General features: G+C 52.6%; 3 protein-coding genes across 16 annotated transcripts in view; 2 read left to right on the forward strand and 1 right to left on the reverse strand.

Annotated features, from left to right (window-relative positions):
- The window catches only part of VPS35L (VPS35 endosomal protein sorting factor like), a 130,778-nt gene extending 122,635 nt beyond the window's left edge, over positions 1–8,143 (forward strand). For both annotated transcript variants that reach the window (XM_059036954.2, XM_067012677.1), the window contains exons 29-31: positions 497–615; positions 6,727–6,873; positions 7,582–8,143. In XM_059036954.2, the coding sequence (XP_058892937.1) occupies positions 497–615; positions 6,727–6,873; positions 7,582–7,680 (365 nt within the window). In that variant the 3' untranslated portion in view covers positions 7,681–8,143. The remainder of the gene's footprint in view (positions 1–496; positions 616–6,726; positions 6,874–7,581) is intronic.
- Positions 8,144–8,742: 599 nt separating this feature from the next.
- Positions 8,743–27,016, reverse strand: KNOP1 (lysine rich nucleolar protein 1). Of its 4 annotated transcripts, none has more exons than XM_059037017.2 (5): positions 26,696–27,016; positions 22,113–23,023; positions 19,992–20,060; positions 15,178–15,255; positions 8,743–12,871 (listed from the first exon to the last, which is right to left on the reverse strand). In XM_059037017.2, the coding sequence occupies exons 1-5, from the start codon at positions 26,844–26,846 to the stop codon at positions 12,557–12,559; spliced, it is 1,524 nt and encodes a 507-aa protein (XP_058893000.1). In that variant the 5' UTR covers positions 26,847–27,016; the 3' UTR covers positions 8,743–12,556. The 4 variants fall into 4 exon arrangements, with proteins under 4 accessions (XP_058893000.1, XP_066868779.1, XP_058893001.1 ...); XM_067012678.1 differs by lacking the exon at positions 26,696–27,016 and adding an exon at positions 26,449–26,539; XM_059037018.2 differs by lacking the exon at positions 26,696–27,016 and adding an exon at positions 23,495–23,555.
- IQCK (IQ motif containing K) overlaps positions 26,812–27,891 on the forward strand; it is a 159,352-nt gene continuing 158,272 nt past the window's right edge. For all 10 annotated transcript variants that reach the window (XM_067012684.1, XM_067012681.1, XM_067012682.1 and 7 more), the window contains exon 1: positions 26,812–27,025. In XM_067012684.1, coding sequence (XP_066868785.1) covers positions 26,845–27,025 — 181 coding nt within the window. In that variant the 5' untranslated portion in view covers positions 26,812–26,844. The remainder of the gene's footprint in view (positions 27,026–27,891) is intronic.

A 27,891-nucleotide genomic window follows, 5' to 3' on the forward strand; every position in this document is an offset into this window, starting at 1 on the left:
CTGTTCCATCTGCAGAAGTTCTGAGGTGGAGTGACAGGGCAGGGGGCTGGGGGCGGTGCTTAATTGCTTAGGCTTTGACGGGAGCCTCCCCGTTTGGGATCCTGGCGGGGACAGGCTCGGAGCCTCAGTGTCTCCATCTGTCATCTCTTGCACGTGCCGGTTATGAGGACTCCACGGTAACACCTGTGAAGCGCTGAGCCCAGTGCCTGGCACACCGGTGCTCAGTACTGACAGCCATTCTGATGGTCACTGCGACGCTTGCTGTCCCCCTCCATGCCTGGGCCGGAGGGGACAGACTTCAGAGTCTGAGCTCTCTGGCTTAGACTGTCTGGAAGGCCAGGTGTTTTCTCCATGATTCCCAAGGCCCCAAGCCCGTGGGAAATTCTGGCCGTTTCCATTTGCCCTGCTGTGATTTCCTGCCACCTGCTGACACCACGGCTGCCTCTCCATGGCCTTGGGCTTGGGAATGTCTCACTGCTCTGCTTTCTTCCACCAGTTGACTCCAATGACAGCCTGTACGGGGGAGACTCCAAGTTTCTGGCTGAGAACAACAAGCTGTGCGAGACGGTGATGGCTCAGATCCTGGAGCACCTGAAGACCCTGGCCAAGGATGAGGTAGGTGCCCCTGCCGCCCCCATCCCCACCGCATGCCCTGAAAGCACGCGTTCCCAGGGTGCTTGGACACTGGTTCGTCCAGAGTAACGCGCCTGTGTGAAGCCTGTTCATCGAGGGCCCGGGGCCTTTGCTCCTGCCATTTTCTCTGCCTGCACTGTGCCTCCCCAGGGTTGCCCTGGCCACCCCTCTCATTATTCGGGTCTCAGCTCAAGTACCTCTTCAGAGTGGCCTTCCCCGAACCCTGTGTCAAGCAGCCACTACGCTCTTGCGTCCCTCTGAACTGTCCCTGTGACGCCCGGGCATTCTCTGAAATGCTCTGTGTGTTCACTTCTCAGTCGCCTGCCTCCCCCACGAGAATGTAGCTCCATGTGGCCGGGACCCCGAGACATGGGTCTCGGAGACCTGCCTGTGCCTGAGACAGGGTCTCTGGGATCCGTCTGTCACCCACCCCGGCGTCCTCACCTTGAACCTGGCATACAGAGGGCGCTTAGTCAGCGCATGTTGAGTAACAGCCTGCACTTTCCACACCTTAGCTCTTTGAGGCCCACAACAGCCCTGTGATGTAGGTGCTGCGTTCACTCTCCTTGGACAGGAAAGAAAACCGAGGCTCAGCGAGGTTTCCAGAGCTCCTGGTTTCCTCTGGTTGTGACGGAACAGGGTTCCCACCCAGATCCCCAAGCGTGAATCCGTAGCCACTTGCATCACCCTCCTCGGTCAAGGCCTTACCACTTACCTTTTAAGAAGCGGCATACGGTGTTGTCCAACCATGATAGTAGGCTATGCTTGCCCAGCCTTTTTCTTTCTTTTTGCCACACCCCACAGCTTGTGGGATCTTAGTTCCCCAACCAGGGATTGAACCCGGGCCCTTGGCAGTGAAAGGTCCGAGTCCTAACCATTGGACAGCCAGGAAATTCCCATCCCAGCCTTTCTTATACGTAAGTGTAGTGTGGAGAACTTTGCGTGTGTGGTTTCACCTAATCCTCACAACAGCCCCATGAGTGGGAACAGCTGTTATCCCTTTACATTTTCCAGATGAGGAAACTGAATCCTAGAGTGGTAGCTATGGAATGTGGTCCAGGCAATCTTCTAGAACCCATGCTCCGATCCACAGAATATATTCCTTTATCAGATGTTGCGTTGTTGCCTTTTCAGAGCAGTTTTTCCCATATTCTCCATATAGATAGATGGTTGACTGATTTCAAAATAAGTTCCAAATTATAGTACGATCTAAATAACTACCTGGTACCCTTCCCCAGTTACTCCATTTTTGCAGCTTCAGCTCAAACATGTGGGTGACAGTTGGATCCCAGAAGCTCCGTCTCAGGCTTGGTGGACATTGGGTTAAGGCTGATTCCTGCTGTGTAATCAGGGTGGGGAGGTTGGCAGTGACTCTGGAGTCAAAGCCCGTGCCTGACCTTTCTCCGCGTCCTTCCCCTGGGGCAGCTCATGTCAGGCTTCTGCCTCCATGTCTGCCCCACCCCCTGCCAGTCTTGCTCTTCGCTGCTCTAAACAAACTGACAGCTCATTCCTGACCTCATGTTGGCAGATTCCTGTTTTCTCTCACTGCCACTCACCCTCCACCCCCTCCAATTCCCTTTCCCAAACCCAGGACAGATTTCAGACTGCAGGGTTCCCAGTGGCTTTCCAGCCCTCCCCTTCCTGCCCACATGCTTCCCCAGCTCCCTCCTTCCCAAACCTCAAGTCTCACATTTTTAGGATTTGCTTCTCTACTCCCCACCCCACTAAATCCTTTGAAGACAAAATAAGATCAAACTGGACTTTTAATTCTTACTCACTTCCAGGACTGTACAGAATGCCACCATTGCCCTTCCCCCCTTCCCCACCCCGCCACAGAAACCATGAGAATATTCTATAGCTGCGGGTGCGCGTGCGCACATGCACACACACACACACACACACCCATACATGTATGTCCCGCGTTCGCATTCTCCCCAGGGTATTCAAGCAGGTCCTGGAGAGAGAGGGATTTTTTTCCAGCCTCCATTCCCCAGCGGCCACTGCAGAGGTCAGGGGCACTGCACACAGGGCCAGCCTTAAGGTTAGCAGGCCAAAGGGCAGATGGAAAACATGGAACCACTGCTGCCCTGGGGGCCCCAAGTGCCTCCCAGCGCCCTCTCTAGGGAGGGAGGATTGTGGGAGGGTCCCACTGACCCTGGGGCCCCCTGGGTACAGGGCTGTAGAATGCTGGGGAGTTAATACTTGGAGGGCACTGGCTGTCAGTGGAGGGGGCAGCATCAGAACCCCACTTTCTTCAGGAACTGGTTTATCAAACCAGTTAGTGTTAGTAAAGGTAACTCCCCTCCTCCAACTGAAAGGCCTTTTTCGAAAGCCTATAAGCTTCGTCTCTGCGGTAGGCAGCTTTCAGGAGAGAGCCCTCATCACGCTGCAGAAGAAATGGAGTCCTTCACCTTCAGCTTGCACTGGTCACTCCCCTGCTGCGAAGGATTCTTAGCACCTTCCCTGATCCCTACGGCCAAGGGCTCTGGCTCTAGCTTCTTGCCAGAGCAGGACTGTGTGTTTGACACGACGTGCCCAAAAAACGTGTGCCCCGGGGCTTGAAAATGCATTTCTTCACTCTGACGCAACAGGCTGGGTCTAATCACAGGTGGCTGCCGACAGCATAAACGACCAGACCACAGTCTAGGACCTCCACGCTCACAACAAAAAAGAGCCCAGAACCATATAATTTGGAACTATTTTAACATTTGTCTCTCTCTTGGGGGAGGAGGTGTTGACTGTGATAACGACTCTGAAATAATTCTGAAAGAGTAGCAGGGCTGGCAAGTTTCTGAAGTGCATTTCAACTCACATAAATACCAGGGACTCTCACTGAAAATGTCTGCCCATATATGCACATTTATTAGAAAAAAGTATGGGTGGACTGAGCTAAGATGGAACATGTCATCCTTCATTTTAACAGCATGCTGTGAGAGTCAGCACAGGCGGCCCTGGGAGGGGAGGCCTCTAGAGCCCGGAGCACTCAGACCTCTCTCCGTCTGCCGCGGAGCCAAGCTGGGCGCTGTGAAAGGCCAACGCTGGTGCCCGAGCTGAGTGTCTCAGCTCTCAGCGCTGGTATCAGCCCTGCTTCCAAAATTGTCCTCTACGTGCACGTGAAGGAGCCAGCCCTGCCCTAGTCAGGAGCTTTATGAAGCTGTTTGTTTGGGTTTGGTGAGGCTGGGAACCATGCCAGTCGCTTACAACTTCCTGCAAATGACAATTCCCCTAGGAAAAGAAACAAAAGAAGCTCTTTTCTATTTAAAACCTCTGTAGGGAGACGAGGCCCTGGTTTGGTCTCTCATAATGTGTTCACAGTTTCCTGGGTCTCTGCACGTCGGCCGCCCGCCTGCTCATCCCCAGACCCGTCTCTAATGATCTCACTTTTTTTAAACTTTTTTTTTTTTTTTTTTTTTTTTGCGGTATGCGGGCCTCTCACTGTTGTGGCCTCTCCCGTTGCGGAGCACAGGCTCCGGACGCACAGGCCTAGCGGCCATGGCTCACGGGCTTAGTTGCTCCGCGGCATGTGGGATCTTCCCGGACCAGGGCACGAACCCGTGTCTCCTGCATCGGCAGGCGGATTCTCAACCACTGCGCCACCAGGGAAGCCCATGATCTCACTTTTAATGGGCTGTGCATTTAAAACACATGCGAACTGCGCTTTTAGGGTAAAATGTTTGAGAAGATACAGAATAGAGAAATAACCAGTAAGATACTGTCTTACTTGTTTGACTTTTAAAAATTCTCCCTTGCTTCAAAGAAATGTAGTTAAAGGGCCTCTCCTGGGAGACTCTTACAGTTGGATTTGAGGGTCTTCTGTTAGCTTGGTCCTCTAGGTCTGAGCAGAAACCAGGGCCCTCCTGTTCCTCAGGCATCAGATGAGAGCCAGTTGAAAAGGCGAGCAGGATGGGCTGGAACCCACTGGATGGTCTCTGCCCCGTTCCCGACTGGGGCAGAGCTCACTGATGAAACAAAGGAACCCAAAGCAGGCAGTTGCCAGCCAATTAATGAGTCTACCAGCCTTCCCTCCTTGTGCCTGCAGGCTTGGGACCCGCCAGCGTGACCCCGCGCCTTGACAGCAGTGCTGGTCAGTCGGCTCAGCTGCTTCTGTGACGGTCACCTGGTCTAGACCGTTGTCCAGGCTCAATTTAGGGGGCTTGAGTCTCTTCACTGTTGTCACTCAGCCACCCTCACCCAACTGCATTCTTAGCTGCTCCTTGGCAGTTTTATCGCGCTGTTTCTTTCTCCACTAAAAGACTTCAAATCGTCACTTGGGAGAGGGCAGCAGGAGGAGGTAACAAAGTTGGCTCCGCAGTTAGCAGTCTGCTGCTCTGGGGGCTCCACACATGGAAGGATGCACGGACAGATGGACAGTTAGTAGGTTTGGGAAAAGCAGGAAAAAAAATATGTATTGGTCTAAACCACATCAAATCGTTCCTATTTCCCTGGATAAAACTGTGTAGCCGCACTGGGCAAACCTGTTAGCTTCTTCAGGATCTGGACCCCTGATGCGATGTTAACCGTGGGTCTTTGGGAACATCTTATAAACTGGGGCGGGACATGGGAGGGTGTGGGTACCAGCAAAGGCTCCAGAATTGGACGACTGGAGCTCAAATCCTCACTCTGCACTTGCTGGCTGTGGTCCTTGAGCAAGTTCCTGACGCTTTCTGACCTCATCAGCAAAATGAGAGCGTACTGGTTTCCTATGACAGCTTTAAGTCACCACAAACTTAAAACCACCCCCATTTATTATCTCACCCGTTTGGTAAGTCAGAAGTTGGTGTTGGCTGGGCCAGTTTCTCTGCTCCTGGTTTCACAAAGCCAAAATCAAGGTGTTGACTGGCTGGGCTCTTACCAGGAGGCACAGGGGAAAATCCACCTCCCAGCTTATTTGAGTTTGGCCACTTCAGCTCCATGCGGTCTAGGACTGAGGTCCTGTTTCCTTGCTGGCTGTTGGCTGAGGGTTGTTCTCAGCTTCTACAAGCCGCCTGCATTTCTTAGCTCTTGGCCCCCTTCTACCATCTTGAAAGCCAGCAGTGGTGGGCCGTGTCCTTCTCAAGCTTGAGATCTTTCTGGTCTCCCCTTCTGCGTCATCTTTCCTTTGCGCTCCTCTTCTGCTACTTGTCTCTGACTCTAGCCTGAAAAATGTCTCTGCTTTTTAGGGCTCAAGTGATTAGATTGGGCCCACCCAGATAATCCAGGATTATCTCCCTAAGGTCCAAAACCTTAATCACATCGGCAAAGTCCCTTCACACTAGCACCTAGATTAGTGTTTGGATAACCAGAAGTTGGGATCCAGCTCTAGAATCCTGCCTACCTACAGAGAGTTGTTGTGAAGATTAAACAAGGTGAGCTGTGTAAAGCACAGAGCTCACACCTGTCACAGTGTAAGGACCCCACACCCACTAGCTGCCAAGGAGCAAAGCAGACGCTCAAGGCTCCTGGCGGCACCGATGTCTGCAGCGCCAGCCAAGAGCACCCGGCAAGGGCCCGGGCGTCAGCTCTCCAGGACCCGCACGGATGTGTGATCTGACCTGGTCCCCTGCTCAGGCCCACCCTGCTGACTTGGGCCTTCCCAGGTGCCTCTGTTTACCTTTGGGAGCTGGTATCTTTTCTGCTGGGCCTGTTGCATTTTGGAGATTTAGTTTCCCTTTTGTCTTACCATTCAAAGCTGGGGTTCAGGTTTGGTCTACTCTTGACATTTTGGTTAGACTTTACACAAAAGAGGAATGATCTGGTGTGAAGAATACCTAATGGTTCCTATAAAAGCTGGGCATGGGCACCAGGCACTGGGGAGCGTTATTCACGGGGAGCTGTCTTTGGTCTTTATTACCAGCACCCAGAGGGTGGGAATAGTGACTGAAACTTTGGGTGGCTTGAGGACACGTCTGTAAGAGACGTATCTTACCGTTCAGTTTACTCCTGTACTTGCATGAATGCAAGACGGCCTATCACTGCTGGGGTAACCCGGGGACGTTAAGCAGCTCGCCCTCCAGAAGATCCGTGGTGGAGCTGGCCTTGGAGCCCCTGGCAGCGTCAACACCGAGCCGGGCCTGAGCCCCAGTGCCAGATAGTAACCTCTTTTTTCTGTATCAGGCCCTGAAGCGCCAGAGCTCGTTGGGCCTTTCCTTCTTTAACAGCATCTTGGCCCATGGGGACCTGCGCAGCAACAGGCTCAACCAGCTGTCCGTCAACCTGTGGCACCTGGCACAGAGGCACGGCTGTGCGGACACCAGGACCATGGTGAGGCGAGGCAAGGCGAGGGGAGGGGTGGGGCGAGTGTGGGCCTTCACAACGCCCACCAAGCATGGCTGTCCTGGCGAGTGACGCAAGCCCACTGGCCAGGCACAAGTGGCCTCAACACAACATCAGGGCCTGGACGTCAAACAGCCCCAGTCTCCCCTTCTAGAAAGGTGCCAGGCCCTACAAAGTACAGATGGCTCTCTGTATCTGCAAGTTTGGCATCCTCAGATTCAACCAACCTCAGATCAAAAATATTCAGGGGGAAAAAAATTCCAGAAACTTCCAAGAAGCAAAACCTGAATTTGCCCCCTATCGGCAACTATTTACATAGCATTTACATTGTATTAGGTGTTATAAGTCATCTAGAGATGATTTAAATATACAGGGGGGGTATGCAGGTGATATGCAAATACTACACCATTTTCTATAAGGGATTCAGTATCCTCAGTTTGGTCCTGGAACCAAGGGACCACTGAGTAGTATTAAGAATTAATTCCCTCTGAATAAAAACCACATGTATGAAAACAGCAGTCATTCCTGGTGATTTTAAGAGCAAGCTATAATCTAAGGAGTCTTATTTAAAAACTGCTGGTTTCTTCCCCTCCCTTCTCTGCCAAGAAAAAAGCCAGAGCTCCCAATATGGCTGATTTGTTGGAGCCTTCAGAGTTATGAACCAGAAAGGAGATGAGTCTTTCTCTTTCATCCTAGGTGAAAACTCTGGAATACATCAAGAAGCGAAGCAAACACCCCGACATGGGGCATCTGACCGAGCTGGCCCTCAGGCTCCCTCTGCAGACGAGGACCTGACGCTAGGGGCTCTGGTGCCAAGTCCAGAAAGACCTGTTTTGCGTTTTTGTTTTTCTTTTTATACACGTACAGATTGGCTTCTCTACTAGATCACTCTGCCACTGAAGTGAACAAAGTGGAAGCTGTCAGAGCATTCGAATCCACTCCCGCTCACTGAGCACAGCATCTTACGAGTTTCTTTGCACAAGTGGCCTTCAGATGGGCCTTCAGGGAAAAACTGAAGAATGTAAGTAACATCTTTCCTTTCTGGAAGGTGTTTTTTAATTGGAAAAAGAACCTTGAAAAGCAGTCCACTTTGACAGACCCACTGTGTACCCTTTCCCTCATTTGCTTTATATCAAAATCAGCTCTTGATTGGATTTAGAATATGCTGGTGGATTAAAGGAGAAAGTGAGGTCAAATCTGAGATTCCCTGTGGCTTCGATGGAAAATACACTGTAACTGAATAAACCTCCTGAAGGAACACTTATGTTCATGACTGTTCATTTAATTACAGTTGACTCACATCCGGAAGAGAACGTGTCTAAACATACCGCCTGGTTTTCTTGCAGCCATAACGCTAAACAGCGTATGATTCTGTCGACTTTATCAGTTTGGCAGAATCTGACTCTTGAATTACCACTAATGAGCTTCCACTGACATTTTATTTTCAATCAGTAAGAGCATTAATATTGGTGGTGGTGGTGACTCACAGCCTAGAACCCTTTGTGCAGGAAAATGCATCCAAGTTGTGGATTAAAAGTGCCCCCAAACTATTGTACTTTTGGAAGGTATACACTGAATGAGATAGATAGACTACATTTCACCTCTACTCTGTGAAAAGCCTGATTACAGTTCACACAGTAAAAGTAGCTAAAATAATTTTGTTTAATTTACACAAACCCATGTTTTAATTGAATAGCTTGGGACCAAGAATATGCTATGGATTTTCCAGCCGGCTTAATAGCGAACCCCACCCCACCCCAATGCAAGGATTCCGTTGAGAAAATGGCCCCCGTTAAGGAACAGTGTGTACTGAAGAATGCACCTCAACTGAACAGAACAGACATTCAGAAAGCATGGTGGTATTGCTCAAATGTTCCCAAGGGGCCTTTATTTCACAACATTATTTTCATTAAAATTATTTCCTATACCACTTTTACTATATGATACTATTCAAATGAAAATCAATCAGCAGACTTACAAATTATGCACTTTTAAGTCGTCTACTTTGAGGTTGTACACATCAGACAGCATCAGTGCCCAAGCCTGAGTCAGTGAATTCCTAATGCTCTTCCTTCCATTAACCTGGAAGTCCATTAACCTTGGACTTGCACGTTCGGTCAGGTATCCGTTACACCAAAGCAGCTTCTGAACCATATGTTACCTGGTCCAGGTGGAAGGTTAGAGTGTCTATGTTCTTGTGTGGTTTCCTCAGCCTGTTACTAAATCAATCAGCTAGTCTCTGAAGACCATGGCCTACACGAGATGAAGTCGTCTACTACTACATGAAGGATGACGGAACAACAACACACACACACACACAAATCAAAAAATTTTAGGAAATAAGGTGAAAGTGAGAAAAACTTCTGCATGAGGCCTGTATTAATTTTCTGTTGCTGCTTGAAATTACTACAAACTTAGTGGCTTAAAACGTCACAATTTTACCACCTTACAGCTCTACTGGTCTGAAGTCCAGTGGGCTTACCTTCAAAGTGAAGGTGTCAGCTGGGCTGTATTCCTTCTGGAGGCTCTAGGGGAGAATCCGTTTTCTTGCCTTTTCTAGCTTCTAGAGGCCACCTGCATTCCTTGGCTGGCGGTCCCTTCATCTTCAAACTAGTGACAGCTTGTTGAGTGTTTCTTTCAAGTCTCTTGACTCTTCTGTCTCCCTCTTCTACTTCTAATCCTGGATTATCTGGGTAGGCCCAGTCTAATCATATTAAGGTCAGCTGATCAGCAAACTTAATTCCCTCTGCTACCTTAAACTCCCTTTTGTTTTGTATCACAACATATTAGCAGGTTCCAATGATTAGGATTTGGACAGGGGGTGGGGGGGGGCGGGGCAGGGGCATTATTCCAACCACAAACCTGAACAGTTCTAAGTTTGCAGAGCTGAACACACAATTTTTAAGGGGAGAACTGTGTCTATCTGGCAAATACTTTTGATGGGCCAGTCTAGTTACAGAAAGGTGGCCTCGGGGAGGGGCCTAGTGGGCTAAGGCAAAACAGCGGGAATCACCCCAAGGAATAAAGTGGTTAAGAATCACGAGGTCTGGGGAACGGCTGGATAAAGGCAGTCATAAGGAGGGAAGGACCTTGCCATAGGAGGGGGGGGTCAGTCAGCGAGCAACCCCCAAGGGAGAAACAGCCGACAAGTTCGAGAACAGGGTTGTTAGATATTCAGCTAAGACCCTGGCTGTGCTTAAATACCAGACCTCCCACCCATCTCTCCCAGATTGTGAGTAAAAATCCAAAAACCACCTTGTTCCAGTGGAGACAGGCTGTGTGCTACACGGAGTCAACAAATGAGGAACAACACGGTAAATCACACCACAAAAACTTGCAGACAGCTTGAGGAGGGCCCAGGACACGGGGGAAAGGGGACAGGTGATTCAAGACAATGTTGTTTAATTTACAAAAGGATGGAGGCCCAGCTAACTGCAGGGCAGGAGCTGTCACTAGAGCAACAGTGGTCTGCGCCTATGAGAGCAGCCGGGACAAGGCCAAGTTCAACCTGAGGACACTTGGCATCCTGCCGTCTTGGCTGCCCAGCCTTCTCTGCGTAGACCCTGCTTCAGGAACAGACTTTAATAAACCTTCCCAAGCCAAGTGGAACTCACTCAGCCACACTGAGCTAGAAAGTCAAATCCTATCACACAGAGACTGAAGATACAGAACAGCAAGAGGGGAAAGGCCTGACCACCACACCCTAATGGGAGCTACCACCGTGGGGACGGGTCAGGGACGATCGATCGCTCAGCCACTCTCCGGAAGCACCCAGTAGATGGCCGAGCACAATCCTTCCTGACAGCCGAGCAGGCCCAAACTGTAGTGGGATCTCTCAGCAAGATAAAAACGATCAGAGAAGCACCGGTTGGTTCCTTTCACACTGGGCAAGTTCCTGTAGTGTGGATCAAGACTGGGAAAGATTTATTCCCCTCTCGGAAGGGGATGAGCCCTGAAGAGCTAACTCAAATGCAGAATCTTACCTTGTAGGCCTCTTCCGTTATGCATCTCAAGGCTGAATCCATGAAGGGCCAAGTTCACCTTCTGAGGGAAGTGGCCCACCCGAATCACTGCTAACACAGACTTGTAGGACCCGAGACCTGGCCAATGCTGTTGGTGAGGGCCCAGGCAGGCCTGCCTCACCTCTGCCCCACGGGGCAGCAGTGGAGCCGCGTGCATCTCACCAGCATCCGCACCTCAGTCTTCCTTCCTGACTGGCCCGAGAGTCTCCCACCACGTGCCAGGGGCTGGCTCAAGAATGGGTACGTGACCCACTGCTGGGCAATGAGTTATGACAAAAGGGCTTCTGGAAGTTTCCTTGAACCACAAGAAGGTTTTTCTTCTTCCTCTGCAATGGTCTAGTGTCTTGATACACTGCCTGGAACCGCTACAGCCATCTTTCCACCAGCCTGATGAAGCCAACACTGAGGATGATGAAGCAGAGAGGAAACATTCGTTTCCTTCATGGAAGCTGAATCAACCCCCTACGACAGGACAGGACTCCCTGCCACGTGAGAGACTGAATTTCCTGGCTGTCTAGGCCTGCCTGAGACAGGATGTCTGTAGCAGGGGTTCAAGCCAAGTGGTGTGAAAAAGGCCCAATCAGAACTTATATTTTGGGAAGCAAAATGCTAGGTGAATGCAGAGAAGGTGGTCACGTGTCACTCGGGTGGCTATACCTGGAGCTCTGTGAGGCTGGCTGTAGCGTCAAGGCTTGGGAATGCCCTGTCATCCCGTCTGTGCCTCCTGGCATTCGACCTCCTCCAGGGAAGGCGCCTGGGATTCTCCTCCTCGTGATTGAAAAGAATCCAGTGAACATGTCCCTGGGAACTAATGTGCCATGGGCTCGCGTGGAGGACTAACCGACTGCTCTCTGAAACGCCTGTTCGGAGTCCAGTTAAAGCAGAAAGATTCAGCGCAGGCTTGGCGCTGCGGATGGAAGGACGGCAGACGCAAAAGGCAAGATGCGGGTCTAGAAACACGTTTCCCAGCAGCAGAGGAAGCTCAGCCACATCCGCCTGGTGGCAATCCCGACGCCTCTCTGCCTGTGGCTACTCCAAGAAGGGGGAGGGAAAGTGAGCTTGCTTCTCCCTGTTGACATTAATCCTGCTTCCTGCTTGAGATTTAGGCATGTAAAAAGCTTCTGTTTCCTCAATTGAGACATTTTAATCCTCAATGAGTATTCTGGGTGAAATTCCCTAGAGGGGACATTCAGTGTGGTGAACAGTGACATAGGTCTTGGGGCACAAAAGTACACTCGGCACTTACTGGTTGGGTGACCCCAGGCCATGTTATTACTTCATCCCTGAACTTCAGTTTCCTCATCTATAAGATGGGGATAATCATAGCACCCGTTTCAGAATCATGACGATTACATACATTAGTGCAAGGGAGACACGTGTGTGCTGGCACACAGTAAGCACTAGACGGGTGTGAGCTACTGCTACTGACACTCACTGTCTTCAACGGGGGCGGAAGCTTCACACAGAGGGCAGTAGGTTTCAGCCACTCACACGTCCTCCTGGTTCCTGAAACGAGCTGCCCTCACCCCAGTCTGTCCGAGCACGTCAACATAGTTGTCCTTTATCTCTGCAGGAGGTCGATTCGACACCACTGTCCCATGGCTTTCATCTGCGTAACAGAACCATTTTGGGGGACAAGACAGGAGAGTTTAATCTTCAAGCTTGATTGACTTGGATGCGTTCCTGTCAATATAAAAGATTTTGTCCGGAGAGTTTGTGGAGAAGCCGAGGCCGGCCCGCCGCCTGTACTTCCAGCCCACGGCCCGGTCGTGGTCCCGCTGCAGGTTCTGCTGCAGGGCGTCGGCCGCCTTCTTGCTGAGGGCCATGTTGGGCCGGCCAACCACGTTAGGGGGGCGACTGAACGAAGGGGACAGATTTTTAAAGCCACCCATGAGTTTGAGAAATTTCACTTTCTGTTCCTCATTTTCAAAGCCAGCAGTATCCCACTGGCCAAACTGAGTTCCCTGTGGCAAGAGAAAACAGGTGGTTACTTTCCTGGCTTCCAAAGCATCTTCCTTTCCCCAGCCCCCAGCCTTGCCGGGGAGGATGCAGATGAGCAAAGGCTTACCGCGCACCAGGCACAGTGCCTGGAGGCACAGCAGTGGATTATCTTAACTCCAGCCAGAGCCCTGTGAGGAATACTGTTGGTTCCCACTCTCCTGATGAAGAAATGGAGGTTTGCAGCTGGACTGGGGGCACAAGCCTGCTTGGCAACGCTGCTGGAACTCCATCTGGGGTCTGGCCCACACCAGAGCCCACCTTTCACACTGAGTTGCCCGTCTGCCTTACTCCTTCTCCCCCAATTCACAGCAGACAGTACGACACACCTCACCAGCTGGCTACCCATCCATCAGCCTAAGGCTTCTGTCCTTTGGAGGGGCGGGGGGGGGGGGGCGGAGGAAAGCAGGAGTCTGAAATGCATTTCCCTTCGCAGAAGCGCTGCACTTCATAGCAGGAAAGGAGTGGAGGCCCCGGGAGGTGAAGGGTCACACGAGTCGTCGGAGGCTGAGCCAGCCCAGGAACTCAGGGGCCCCGATTCCCGCCCAGAGCACTCTACAACCCATGCACGAGTCAGCCATGTTTGAGAAAATTCAAGAGAGCCCCTCAGAGCAGTGGCCCAAGAGAAGACAAACCCAGCTCCCCATGAAGACTGTGACTTCGAAGACTTAGGATTGAGCCCCGCCTGCGTCACCCTGGTCAACTAACTTAACCCCTGAGCCTCAATGTCCTCATCTATAAAACGGGGGTGTAACAGCCCCCGACGGGGCTTCACTGAGGCTCAAATCAGGTTTTACACCAACAACTCAGAGCCCGACGCCTGGTTCGCTTTAAGTCCTTGAAAACTGGTCATCTACCCACCCCACCCCACCAGGATTGCTGACCTCTGTGCCGCCTGGGAACTCTCCGCCTGTGAGCCAAATGCCAGCCTAGCACTTATTTCTAGGTCGGCTTTGGGAGAACAGTAAGAACCAGTCACTGCTACAGCTAGCCACCCTGAGTGAACCGGTGACAAGCTCTCCGAGCTTCACGGTGCCCCCAGTACAGGCGTAACAACTGCTTCCCAAGCCTTCACTTTCTAGGAGAGGCCACCTCTGACAGCCCCGCACTGGGTCTGGAGAGAGAGCTGCCAGAGGCTGACCAGTCCTGTGAGCCTGCTCTCACAGGGCTACTGACCACTGAGAGGGGACCTGGTCTCAAATCCCACCATGTGCCTCAGCAGTCAAGTGGTCCCAGGCCCCAGGAGGCAGGGCCACCTAAAGCATCCCCAGGGGATCCCAGCCCCTATGCCCCCGGACCACGCCCCTGCTGCCAGGTCCCTCTAGGTGCAGCCTCTAGGTGCAGCCTCCGGGCCACTGCTCTGGAGGACGTCTCGCCTTCCTCACCCAATCATGGAATCTTATCAGCTCTGCCCAGTTCAAGAGGATGGAGAGAAAGGAGACACTAGAGGAACGACATAACAAAGCCCCATTCCAAGCCCCTCTGGGCCAGAGCATGAGTCCCATTTTACAGGTGTGGAAACTGAAGCTCAAAGAAGGGAAGTTACTTGCTAAAGTCTCATGACTATAGAAGGTGGCAGAGCCAGGAACTGATCTCAGGTCTTTTGATCCAAAGCAACTGTTCTTTTCTGTGCTACACTAGGAAAGCTTAAGACAGTGTTACAAGGAAGCAAGTCCTTCCGTCATCGGGACCCTCTGTCCCCCTCTCCCAAATCCACGTCTATGAACAAGTTCTCTTCTCTCCCCTCTGCCCTCTCCTCGATCCCAGGCCCCGCTGCCCCACATAAACGCCCTCCAGCAGTCCCCACCGCACCCTCCATCCCTCTCTTCAGCCTGACCTCGCGGTCCCCATGCCATACACTCTCCCATGCCATCTCCTTGGGCCTGGTTTGGAAATTTCCCATTCCAACTGGACCAGAGGCCTGCCACCTCTGCCCCCGCCCCTGTCCCAGCAGCTTTCTGAGGGCACCACCCACTGCTGTAAAGAGCTCGCCATCACGTGCCCCCAGCGACTGATGACTGGGACACCCTGCCCGTCCAGAGCCAGAGACAAGGTCCAGGTTGCTTAGCTCAAGCGGCCAGCTCTCCAGGAGGGAGGCAAGCACCCCTTTCCCAAGAAAGGAAAGTAGCTCAGAATGAGCTCTGTGGAGTAGGGAGCCGGCTGGAGGGCAGGGGCTGCTTCTGGGCCAGATGGACTTGGTCTCCCATCCCTGCAAGGTGAGGAGGAGGCGGGATGCCAGAGCACCCCTCGCAGAGCCCAGCGTGAAACTTACCGTCTGCTTCCTGGTGTCAGAAGCTTCCGTCCTGCCCGACTCACGATCGATCTCTTCTTGCAAGGCCTTTCGCCTCACCTGAGCAAGGGAAAGGAAAGGAAAGAGGGCAATGAGACAGCTGGCGGAGGTGGGGTGGAGGGACTGGAGGGGGATGGGCAGTTTTGTTGTGCTGCAGACCAGGGGAGGCATTTGTCAAAAATACCCTCTAATCATGTGAGGGGCAATCCCTTGGCCTAAAACATGCAGGCCTCATTCACCCTTCTTTTCCATTCCTTAAGAATGAATCTTCCAGCGCAACGCCCTGGAGGTCTAGTGGTTAGGACTCTCACTGCCAGGGCCCGAGTGGTTCAATCCCTGGTCGGGGAACTAAGATGCCGTGCGCTGAGTGGTGCAGCCAAATAAATAAATAAATAAAAGAATGACTCTTCCTAGACACTGAAGCTTATCCACCTTCAGCATTAGAACCTCTTCTGTTTGTAAGAGCCATCTGGGGTGGAAATTTTCTCAAAACACATGCCCAAAGACCTGCCTGTACAGAGGATATTGTAGTTAACTTTCTTGCTGACAGCATCGTCTTCTAGAAAGAACACAGGCTCTGGAGTCAGGCAAAGCCTAGTCTGAATCCTACCACTGCCATTAACTAGTTGTGTGGTCTTGGGTAAGTCAATTAATCTTTCTGTACCATGGTCTATTTATGTGCAAATATCAGATGGAAATATCAGCTACCTTGGAGGATAAATGGGAGACAGAGAACTGTGATACTGTGGTTTATAGTAAGAAATATATGACAAGAAATATATATATATATATAAACTCATCCCCATTCCTGGCACAGAGCTCCAAAAACCCTAGGAATTTCCTAGGGAAATTCAAACAATCAAAGTGTCCTTTGTTATGTTAATTGGGTGACTTGTGTAAGCACCTGAGGATGGGGGCTGGTTGCCAAGAGAACCAACCACTGATGAGAGGGTTGGAACTTTCAGTCCTGACCTCTGGGGAGGGGAGTGGAGCAGGAGACGGAGCTCAGCCACCAAATGGCCAATGATTTAATCAACTGTGCCTCTGTAATAAAGTCTCCACAAAACCCCAAAAGGTCAGGGTTCGGAGAGCTTCTGGGTTGGTGAACACTGGAGATTTGGGGAGTGGAGCTCTCGGAGAGGGCATGGAAGCTCCACGCTCCTTCCCACACACCCTGCCCTGTGCCTCTCTTCCATCTGGCCGTCCCCGAGTTATAGCCTTTCATGATAAACCAGTAATCTGGCGAGTAAAATGTTTCTCTGAGTTCTGTGAGCCACTCTAGCAAATTAATTGAAGCTGAGGAGGAGGTCTTTGGAACCTCTGATCTATAGCTGGTTGGTCAGAAGCACAGGTGACAACCCGGCTTAAGACTGGCATCTGAACGGGGGACACGGGTGGGGAGCAGTCTGGTGGGACTGAGCCCGTCACCTGAGCGGTCTGACGGTATCTCCAGATAGACAGCGTCAGACTGAGTTGAACTGCAGGACACTGCGTGGTGTCGGGGAATTGCTGGTTGGTGTAAGAAAGCCCCCAGCCCCACAATGAATTGCGGTGCAGAATGTAAGACAGAGTTCCCGGCACACAGCAGGGACACCTCACACAGTGTTACCAGAGAGGCTCAAGGCCACAGTCAGTGCACCAATGACCCTGTGGTTTCATACAGAAGCTTCTAGGGCCCAAGGGTTCAGGTGTGACTTTAGCTGCTCCCAGTTTGTGGCCCCTTCTCTTCTCTTCTAATCTACCACAGGCTGAAATGAGGTGACCATTTATATAGTTCAAAACTACATAAAACAGGACTCCCCTGGTGGCACAGTGGTTAAGAATCCACCTGCCAATGCAGGGGACACGGGTTCGAGCCCTGGTCCGGGAAGATCCCACATGCCACGGAGCAACTAAGCCCGTGAGCCACAACTACTGAGCCTGCCCTCTAGAGCCCGTGAGCCACAACTACTGAGCTTGCGCTCTAGATCCCGCGAGCCACAGCTGCTGAAGCCCACGTGCCACAACTACCGAAGCCTGCGCGCCTAGAGCCCATGCTCCGCAACAAGAGAAGCCCGCGCACCGCAATGCCACAACTGGAGAAAGTCCGCGCACAGCAACGAAGACCCAATGCAGCCATTAAAAAAAAAAAGAGAGAGAGAGAAACTGCATAAAACAAATCCAAAGGGCAGCCCTAGGGATGAGAGAAAATGATGGTATATTCCTATGTCAGAGTCATGCTGCTGACGGGGAACGATGTGGATGTGCACTCACTGAAGCGGAAAGCAGCTCACCAGCTAAATGAAAAAAGTGAAAAGAACAGTATACAGAGCATGATCGTACGTGGCTTTAAAATCACACATACAGTTACAAAGGAAAACTCTGGAAGAGTATAACAACGAAGGGTTAACAGTGATTATCATTAGGTGGTAGCGGGGTCCCCAGTACCCAGTCGGCGGGAGGCAAGCGGCAGGCCACTGAAGCCTTACCTGCTGCTCCCTGTCGAGAAACTGGTCCCTGGTGGCAAAAAAGCTGGAGACGGCTGAGTGGACGGATTTCAGGTTGCCTTCCCCCCACTATTTTTTTTTTTTTTTTTAACACAATGAACTTTTTACCAGAAAAAGAAAGGAAGAGTTGGGGCAGAGAGCTTCACTTACATTGAGATCATCTGTCACCCCAAACAGAAGTTTTCTTTAAAACTGTGAAGTATTTAATAGGCATAAATTCATAAGAAGCAAAGAGAAGGCTGGTGGGCCTTGCCCCTGTGAGCGGCGGGACACCTGGGAGAGGCGCCAAGGGCAGGGGCTGGGCCTGGACGGGTCAGGGCCCCACCTCTATCCTCCCCACCAGCCACTGCAGCCCGGGCCCCCTCTCCCCAAACCTGCGCTCTGTGCCAGGCCCTGGACTGGGCCCTGTCAGCATCATTCTACTGAGCCCCTCCCCTCCAGTGAGAGAGGCCCCCAACACCCCAAAGGCATTAGGAACTTCCTCGCAGCATCTTGTAGGCCCCCCTCCTTGCAGTCGGCTGACTTGCAAGCACTCCTCCACTTCTCTCTCCTGGAGCAGAGCGGCCACGACACGGGCCGTCCCCACATCACACCCTGTTGCTTCTGTCCAGCAACTACTCGCTGACTCAGCGTGAGGACGCAGGCAGGTGAACGGCCGCCCCTTACAAAGCACAGGTCTCCGGCGCGCCCCTGCTGAGCGCCTCCCAAACGGCCACCTACGTGGGGCTCGCGAGGTTAGTGACTGCCAAAGTAACCTCATTAGTAATGGCCCAAGGCTGTACCTATGTGGTTACTATGCTGTCCTGATAGGCGTTGGGGTCCAGGATCATAAAAATATCCCAATTCTAGAATGTCCAGCTCCCACACAGGATCTGGGCATGAGAGAAGCAGAAGCTGGTCCAAAGAGAACAACTTCTCCTAATGCTCCTGTACAACAACTGCATTTCTATATGCTAGCAATATATACAACAATAAAAATTGAACTGAAATACTATTTACAATAGCATCAAAAATATAAAATACTTAAGGAAAATTTGACAGAAGACGTGCAAGACCTGTACACTGAAAACTGTAAAACAATACTGAGAGAAACTAAGGACCTAAATAAATGGACAGAGATGCTAGGTTTATGGATCAGAAGCCTTCATACTGTTAAGATGTCAATTCTCCCCAAATTGGTCTGTAGATTCAAGGCAATCCTAATCAAAATCCCAGCAGCATTTTTTGGTAGCAACCAACAAGTTAATTTTAAAATTTATACAGAAGTGCAAAGGACCTGAAATAGCCAAAGCAACTTAAAAAAGAACAAATGCTAGAGACTTATACTACCTAATTTAAGACATTATATAGTTACAATAATCTAGACAATGAAGTATTAGTATAAAGATAGACATACAGATCAATGAAACTCAACAAAGAGTCTAAAAATAGACCCACACGCGTATACACACACACACACACACACACACACACACACACATACACACGGTCAACTGATTTTTTACAAAGGTGCCTAGGCAATTCAACTGAAAATTTAAAACGTTTTTAACATCAAAATAACGCTAGAAACACTGGACAGCCAATAACAAGGAACAAATTATTGATACATGCAACAATACAGATAAATCTCAGAATGATTATGCTAGGTGAAAGAAGCCAGTTTAAAAAAGAGCACATACTGTATAATCCCAATTACATACAAATGCTAGAGAACGCAAGCTATGACAGAGTAGTAGCGGTTACCTGGGGATGGGAAAGGAAGGGATGGAATACGAAGGGGCACAAGGAGACTTCTGGAAATGATGGGTATGTTCATCATCTTGTTTAGCTGGTTTCCTGGATGCATACATGTCAAAACTCATCGAATTGTACACCTTAAATATGTGCAGATTCTTGTATATCAATTATATTTAAATAAAGTTGCAAAAGACAAAAAAAAAAAAAAAAAAAAGCTCCTGAATGGAGGCCAGGAGGTGGTGATGCGTGGGCCGGGCAGAGCACGTGCCCATTGCCTGGCTGCAGGTCACAGGGACATGTCCTCTTTTCCCCCTGCAGTGGTTATGAGGAGGACGGCCTCAGCCTGGGATTCTGAAGGACCAGACAGCCCGAGCCAAGGTCAAGGCAATGAACAGCTCTCCCGGCATGAAGTGGGGGAGGCCACAGGCTCCCTGCCACTGGAGGGGCGGCAGAGGCTGGCCTCGTTGCCTTTGGAGTCGCTGACGCCTCTAGGACCAGGATCTCGTGGCCCGTGGGAGGCGAGTGTGCGTCTGGGGAAGGGAAGACGCCTGGGAGGACGAGGACCGGTCATACCTGGTCTATGTGCGCCTCGTCCACGTTGCCCTTCTTTTCCAACACTACCTCCAAGTCCGTGTCGGGCTCCTGCGAAGAGGCAGAAGGAGTAAGGCCCAAGCGGACGATGGCCTCGGCCCTGGCAGCCCCGCCGGATGAGCGCAGCAGAGTCCAGAAGAGACTCGAGACTGGAGCGCTACGCCCGCCCGTCGCCCACAGAACATCTGCCATCCTTTCTCTTCCACGATTCTCCCCAGTTCTGTCCTGAAGACTGTGGCCCTGACCCATCTGACAGACGGAGGCACTAAGGCTCAGAGAGGTGAAGTGACTATCGTGAGGTCACCCCACAGCTCAGGGACAGGGCTGACACTAACCCAGGTCTCCCGACTCAGGCCTAGAGCACAACCTCTCCCGCCAGACGTCACCTCACTTCCCAGTGTGACACCAAACCAGCAAGAAGAGAAAGGCCAAGGCCCCCATTGACAGTGGGGGAGGAGGGGCTGGCGAGGGCCAGGGAATGCAGAGGTGGGGCTGCGGGCCTGCAGCAAACCCGAATCCCCCCGGTTCTCTCCCCCATACCCCGCCCCAGCCCCCCAGCTCCGGAGTTCTGGTCAGTACCTTCTCTCCTGCCTGGACAACCAGGACAGGCTCTAACTCTGCTTCCCCGCCCCCAACACGGGTGCAGTCCACACAGCAGCTCGGGTACACCCTCAGTTTACATCATGTTATATGTCAACGCCGTCTCAATTAAAAAATAATAAAACCACCTCAACTGGGCCACACCACCCATTCCCCAGAACCCTCCAGGGGCTCCCGTCTCATTTACATGGAAATCCAGACCCCTGTGGCCTCCACAGGCTGCCGGGACCCCAGCTGGCCCAGCTCCTGCCACGCCAGCCTCTCTGCTCCTCCCAGGGCCTCTGCACCTAATGCTCCCTCGGCACAGACGGCCCCAGCCCCTCACAGGTCTCAGCTCCCACACAGAATCCATGCTGGGCCTGCATGGGCCATGCTCTCCCAGGCCACCCTCTCTCAGTGGCCTCAGCCCCCGCGGGACCATCTGACAGTAAGATTCACGTTGGCCACTTTCTCCTAGTCCCTCAGCACTGACAACTGCCACGTCCTCGCTTCGGGTGGGCTCTGCCTGGTACCCCACGCCACCTGTGACGAGCCCTGGACGAGCGGCTCTGTTCGCTCACATCGCCTGCCGAGTCCCAGCGCTCAGCCCGCCTCCTCCCTCCCCTCCCCAGTCCAGGAAGCCTGTCGGGGTGGAGAGCACATCTCTGCAGTCTTCACCAGGTCGCCCTCCCCTCCCTTCCTCCTGGTAACAGGGCCCCGGTATTCCTCTCAGAAACCAGCTCCCCCCGGTTTCAGACAGTGGAGTTCCAGTGGGACTGACACCCTCAGCCCCTGCCCACTGGCTTCAGATCTGGGCTTCTGGTTTGTGACCCAATTGAGATCTGGGAGAGCAGTGCTGGGACTTCCCCTGTAATCGTTTTGGAGGGGCCACCCCTCTCCTTTTGGGGGTGACTTAACTACTATGAAGAAAGGCTGGAGATGCTGGGAGCATCTCACCACGGGTTTGGGGTGGGAAGGAAGCTGACATTAAAACCAGCATTGAAAAATACAAAGCCCAGAGCTAGGGAAAGCCTCACAGGCATCTCCTGCAATCTAAATCTATTTGATCCCTAAATTGTGTATCCTGAGCTCAGATAGCTATGGACATCATATTATCTCAAACTATTTGGTTCCTGAGCTTTAAATAGCAAGTGGCCAGAGTTCAGAAAGAGAGGGATTTATCTGAAAAGCTTATTCTAATTAATCCAGATCCTGAGTGCAGATAGTGAGAACTTGGGTAAAGTTTCGATAGCAAGGGATACCTGTATTATTGAGACTATTACACTAGCACCTGGATCCAGCTATACCTGAAGGTAGTAGCTCTCAAACCTTCTAGTTACATGTGTTGATAAATCCCCTTGTCTGACTGAAGTCAGTTTAATCAGGGCTCTGGCAGCTAAAAAGCTGAGTGCCTGTGTGTGCGTGGGCGCGTGCGCGCGCGCACACACATGCGCACACACACACACACACTCCCAACTTCCACCCCTATTCTCCCAAAACAGTGTGCTTCTGAAGGAAGCCTACCTCCTCCCAGGGTTCTCCTGCTACTCTGCTCTCCCGCCTCTTCTTCTTCCTCTTCAGAGCTGGCTCCTTAGTGTCTGCCTGCTCTGCCTTTTTCTTGGACTTCATTTTCTTCTTCACAGGAGCCTTGGGGTCATCTCCTATTGGTATGTATTCTGGAGCTTCAACTTTGACTGACTTCTTTTTACTTCCTTTCCTACGGCTGCTCTCCACAGACCTGGAGACCTCAGGGTGCCCCAGGGGGATATATCCCTCCTGGTGGATTTTCTTTTTCTTCTTCATCTTCATGTTGTGTTCCCTGGGGCTCCCCTGCTTCCGTATCTGTCCTGAGGCTGCCTGCTCAGGGACGCCACCTTTCCCAACTGAGCAAGTGTACAAAGCATCCCTGGCCTCACAGAACCAAGAGTCCCTGGCTGAGAAGGCTGTAGCTTCCTGCACCTTCTTCTCCTTCTTGTGTTTTTTGAGCTTCTTGCCAACTCTGGTCACCTCCTCGCCCTGCCTGGGGTCTGGGGAGGTCTTCACCCTTGAGCCAGGGGACACGGACTTTCTCTTCTTCTTCTTTTCCCTACCAAGGGACTCAGATGGACCAAGTGCCTGCTTCCTGGGGCTGGGCGATGGCTCAATCTGTCTGGCACATAACATGGTCTCAGGTTCTAGGGGCTCCTCACAGATGGTGCTGTGACCCTTCTTTTTCTTCTTTTGCTTCATTAGAGGCATTTCGGGTGCCTGCTCTTGGACCATATTCTTCGAGGGTGATGTGGTTCTTGTGGGACAAACCTCCGCAAAATAACTGTCACTGTTTAAAACCGAGTATTGAGTCTCTGGTTCTTTAACTACCTTCTTTTTCTTCTTCTTCTTCTTTTTCTCTGGGAGCCCAAGGCCCAGGTCTCCTTTGTGAGTCTTAGTGATCATTCCTAAAAAAAGAAATGGTACAAGTTATCCCCATGCCACGCCACCCTGAGTACAATTCCACTAGGTATTATCAAAAGTCACTGGAGTGGATGGTCTGAAAGGTTAGGGGCTGGGAAAATGGGCATGATTCCTGTGGAGCAAAGGGAAATATGATCGAAGAAACAGAACGGAGTTTAAATCCTGACAGCCCCAGGTTGAAATCCAAGCTGCTCTCTCACCTTAAGTCAATCACCTATCCTCGCTGGGCCTTAACTTCCCCAGCTGAAAATGGGGGGAGATAACACTTCCTTCCTCAAACAGCTGTTGCAAAGAATAAACAATAATCCTTGGAAAGTGCTTGGTACATCGATTCCCTTTCCTAACCCCCTTCCTCAAACCTCTTAAGTCATTCTCTCCAGAAATGTACCCTGTGCCAGCCACTGAGGGAACAACTGCACTCAAGCCACAGGCCAGGCACGGCTCCCGGGGCTTACCTTTTACTGGATGAAGGGGACAGAAATCCTGAGGTCAGCTCCTCTTGCTGATTGTCACCAGAGGCAGTAACTGTGACACAATTAATCCATTCCCTTGCTTCATCTAAAGAGCGCTTCAGCTTTGCGTCTGGAAATTAATTGCCCCCACCTGCACCGAGGGTGACTTACTCTTCTAATTACCTTCCCATGTGGCTAGTAATGAGAGCAGTAAGGTATGGTGAGGAGCCCCAGCTGGGGCTGAGGATGCCTGCATTCAAATGGTGACTCACATACTCTTGCCACACAGCACTGGCTTCTCCGGGCCTGAGTTTTCCTATCCATAAAAGAGGCACTGAACCAGATCAGATCAGAGGCTAGGGGAGGGGGAGGGGAGGAGGGGAGGAGGGGGAGGGGGAGGAGGGGGAGGGGAGGGGGAGGAGGGGGAGGGGAGGGGGAGGAGGGGGAGGGGGAGAGGGAGGAGGAGGAGGGGGAAGGGGAGGAGGGGGAGGGGGGAGGAGGGGGAGGGGGGAGGAGGGGGAGGGGGGAGGAGGGGGAGGGGGGAGGAGGGGAGGGGGAGGAAGGAGGAGGGGAGGGGGAGGAGGGGAGGGGGAGGAGGGGAGGGGAGGAGGGGAGGAGGGGAGGGGAGGAGGGGAGGGGAGGAGGGGAGGGGAGGAGGGGAGGGGAGGAGGGGAGGAGGGGAGGGGAGGAGGGGAGGAGGGGAGGGGAGGAGGGGAGGAGGGGAGGGGAGGAGGGGAGGGGAGGAGGGGAGGGGAGGGGGAGGAGGGGGAGGGGAGGGGGAGGAGGGGGAGGGGGGAGGAGGGGGAGGAGGGAGGAGGGGGAGGAGGGAGGAGGGGGAGGGGGAGGAAGGAGGAGGGGAGGGGGAGGAGGGGAGGGGAGGAGGGGAGGAGGGGAGGGGAGGAGGGGAGGAGGGGAGGAGGGGAGGGGAGGAGGGGAGGGGAGGAGGGGAGGGGAGGAGGGGAGGGGAGGAGGGGAGGGGAGGAGGGGAGGAGGGAAGGGGAGGAGGGGAGGAGGGGAGGGGAGGAGGGGAGGGGAGGGGAGGAGGGGAGGAGGGGAGGGGAGGAGGGGAGGAGGGGAGGGGAGGGGAAGGGGGAGGGGAGGAAGGGGGAGGAGGGGAGGGGAGGAAGGGGGAGGAGGGGAGGGGAGGGGGAGGAGGGGGAGGAAGGGGGAGGAGGGGGAGGAAGGGGGAGGAGGGGGAGGAAGGGGGAGGAAGGGGGAGGAGGGGGAGGAAGGGGAAGGGGAGGAGGGGGAGGCGGGGAAGGAGGGGGAGGAAGGGGAAGGGGAGGAGGGGAAGGCGGGGAAGGAGGGGGAGGCGGGGAAGGAGGGGGAGGCGGGAGGGGAGCCACATCCAGCATACAAGCCTGTTTCACTGTTTTTAATTTTTCAAATAAATTGCCAACATTTAATGATTGGAGAAAACACAGAGCAACCTTGAACACTCAGCTTTTTTTTTTTTTCCTTTGTTAGGGTTGGATGGGGGTCAAGGAGGTGTCTACGAGAAGGGGCTGGGTCCTCAAGTACATTTCAGCTTCCAGTTGTACTACGTCTCTCACACCAGTCACCAGCCCAATTCCTGCTCCCTGGACTAGATGACATGGTGACACTCAAGGAATCCAGAAAAAACGGCCTCTCACAGGATCTTTGGACAGTGGGTGGGAAAGGCCAGGGAGCTTCTCCATCCTGCAGCTTTCTTCAGAGCCCAGAGGGTCCATATTGGACCTGCCTCTTAGCTGCTTCAAAGAGCCACGCTAGGCCAGAGCTGTAGCTCAAGTTCACTCATAATTGGCTCCAGGAGCACCTGGAGAGTCAAAGGAACACTCGCTTGCTTACTCCTGTCTGTCTGGTTTTCTGCTGTATCCCCAGGGCCCAGCTCTATACCTGGCACAGAGGGGGTGCTCCATAAATACTCACTGAACAAAGGAAAGAATGCTAGAGACACAGAGGTGAACAAGAGATGACTCTGCCATCAAGAAGCAGGTAGGTGTGGGTGGGAAAGTTATGTGTTACCAATGATACAGGTGATAAAAGCAAGCGCGGTGGTAAGGTCAGGCTAAGAGAGGTCATCTAATCTGGCCTACCAGTTGTCAGGAAACTTTCTGAAGGACAGAGGTTTCCAGCTTGGTGCAAGTGCAGGATGGTGGTGCTAGTCCCTAAGACAAAGAAAATGAGGTGAGGTGGTAGCGGGGGAGGCGAGGGCTGAAGGAGACAAGCTGGTTGGAACAGATGCCTTGAGATATCCATGTGGAGATGTTGGTGGACAGGTGGATGAGGCTCAAAGGTGACTGGGCTGACATGGGTGATGTAAATTTAGGAATATATGGATGGTAAGTAAGCCGTGAACAGAACGAGCCTGAGACAGAACCTCAAGGAATACTAACGTTTAAATGGGTGGGCTGAGGAAGAGGGGCCTGCAAAGGAGAGGGAGAAGGTGCAAACGTGGCGAGGGTGGAGTCAAGGGCGCCAAGGGTGCCTCAAATGGAGGAGTGGTCTAGAGACCGAATAAGAACAAACAAGCCAAGGGGAGGCTGTCCCCAACTTAATCCCCTTCTCTCCACATCTCCGCCGTTCAAATCACTGTAAGATGCTTCTCTTCAAACCTGAGATCCTAAATGTATTCATTCCTTCAAGGAAAAGGGAAGAGGAAATGAACTTTACAGCTTCTCCTGCGAACGCAAATGCTTTCTCCAAAAGCGCTTTTTAAAGTCTCGCGGTAGCCTAGTGAGGCTCGGTGTGACTACCCCATCTCAGAGACGTGAAAACTGAGACTTGGAGACTTTTAATTTACTTGCCCTGTGCCCCAAAGCCACCAAGGGGTAAAACAGGAATTCGAAACCAGCCCGCATAACTTCAGAGCCTGTGCTCTCCGCATAATGGCACCAGCACCCCACTCCCACCGCAGGCTCACTAGCAGGAAGAAAGAGAGCCGGGAGGCGAAAATGCCTCCTCAAAGGCTTTACCGCGCCAAAGCTTCCGCATGAACACAGAAGGAGGGATTACGCCGGGTCCCGGGCCCAGCTCCAAGGCGGGAGAACTTCCTGGAGACTGCGGCCTCAGGCCGGGTCGAGCGCACACCGGCGACAGGGGGTGTGCCGGTGAATCTGAGGGTGCAGGTCGCCCTCCAGTCCCTCGGTTCTCCGCGCAAGTCCCCAGGCACAGTCTCCAGCCCCAGCTCCGTCCTGCCTGGTAGACGCCATCCTCACTCACCCGTAGGCCAAACTTCCCCGCCTCCACGTGAAAGCCCTCTCCACCGTGACCCGGAAGTCAATCTCGACCCGCTGGTCCGCCCTCGTAAGATGCGGTTCCTTCCGGGTTGCGGTCTCGCGAGGAGTGCGGTTGCCGTGGAAACTGCAGCCATGGCGGCGCCGGCAAGGGTGCGCAGCGTCTCTCAGCGCTTGGAACGGGCGCCTTCAACTGAGTCGTCCATCACCGCCAGGACGGCAGGGCCCGTGTCTCCCGTGTCCCTCGATCTGCGCGTCTCGCCAGGGCAGGTTGCGGAGCTTCCCGGCAAGAACCTGTGGGAGCAGATCTGCGAGGGTAGGCAGCCCGGGTCGGCCGAGAGGGGCGGGACTCGGGCGGCCAGGTGGGGCTGGCGCTTCCTGGGCGCCTACGGTGCGTCCGGCGGCTGACGCGCGAGGCCTCCTGGCAGCCTCGCTGCGGGCCCGCCGGGGTCCCCATGTTACGTAGGGGAAACAGAGGCTTGCCCGAGGTTAGGCAGCGCAACCTCCAGCTTGCATCCATAGTCAGGTCGAAGGCAGGGGAAGGCGGAATAAAGGGGCCCAGCTGGTGTGGGCCTGTGGTGCTCAAACCTCATTTAGTGAACAGGAAAGAATCGCTGGGACGGAGATGGGGAGCTTGTTTAAAACATAGGTTCCCAGGCCCCGCCCACAGGGCTCCTAATGGGGTGTAGGGGATCTGCACTTAGAAGGAGCACCGCAGGTAATTTTGATGTAGATAGTCTGTGGCCCACGCGTTGCGCAAGCCTGGTCTAGACAGATTTGGCTTTAATCCTCTTCTTCTAGTCTTCCTTAAAATTCTTAAGTAGAGTTTGTTTAGTTCACTTTCTTTTGTGGGCCTACATGTACCCTTGATCATGAGGCCCCGCAGTACTCTTCACATACGTTGGACAGGTTAGGCATACCTCTGAGATGTTGCAGGTTGTGTTTCAGACCACAGCAATAAAGCGACTCACAGGAATTTTTTGGTTTCCTAGTGCATATAAAAGTTATGTTTACACAATACTGCAGTCTATTAGGTGCACAGTAGCATTATGTCTAAAAAACACTGTATATGCCTTAGCTTAAAAATACTTTATTGCGGGGGAATTCCCTGGCTGTCCAATGGTTAGGACTCCGTGCTTCACTACCCAGGGCTCTGAGGGCCTGGGTTTAATCCCTGGTCGT

Source organism: Kogia breviceps, chromosome 14 (genome assembly GCF_026419965.1).
Source record: "Kogia breviceps isolate mKogBre1 chromosome 14, mKogBre1 haplotype 1, whole genome shotgun sequence".
NCBI lineage: Eukaryota > Metazoa > Chordata > Mammalia > Artiodactyla > Physeteridae > Kogia > Kogia breviceps.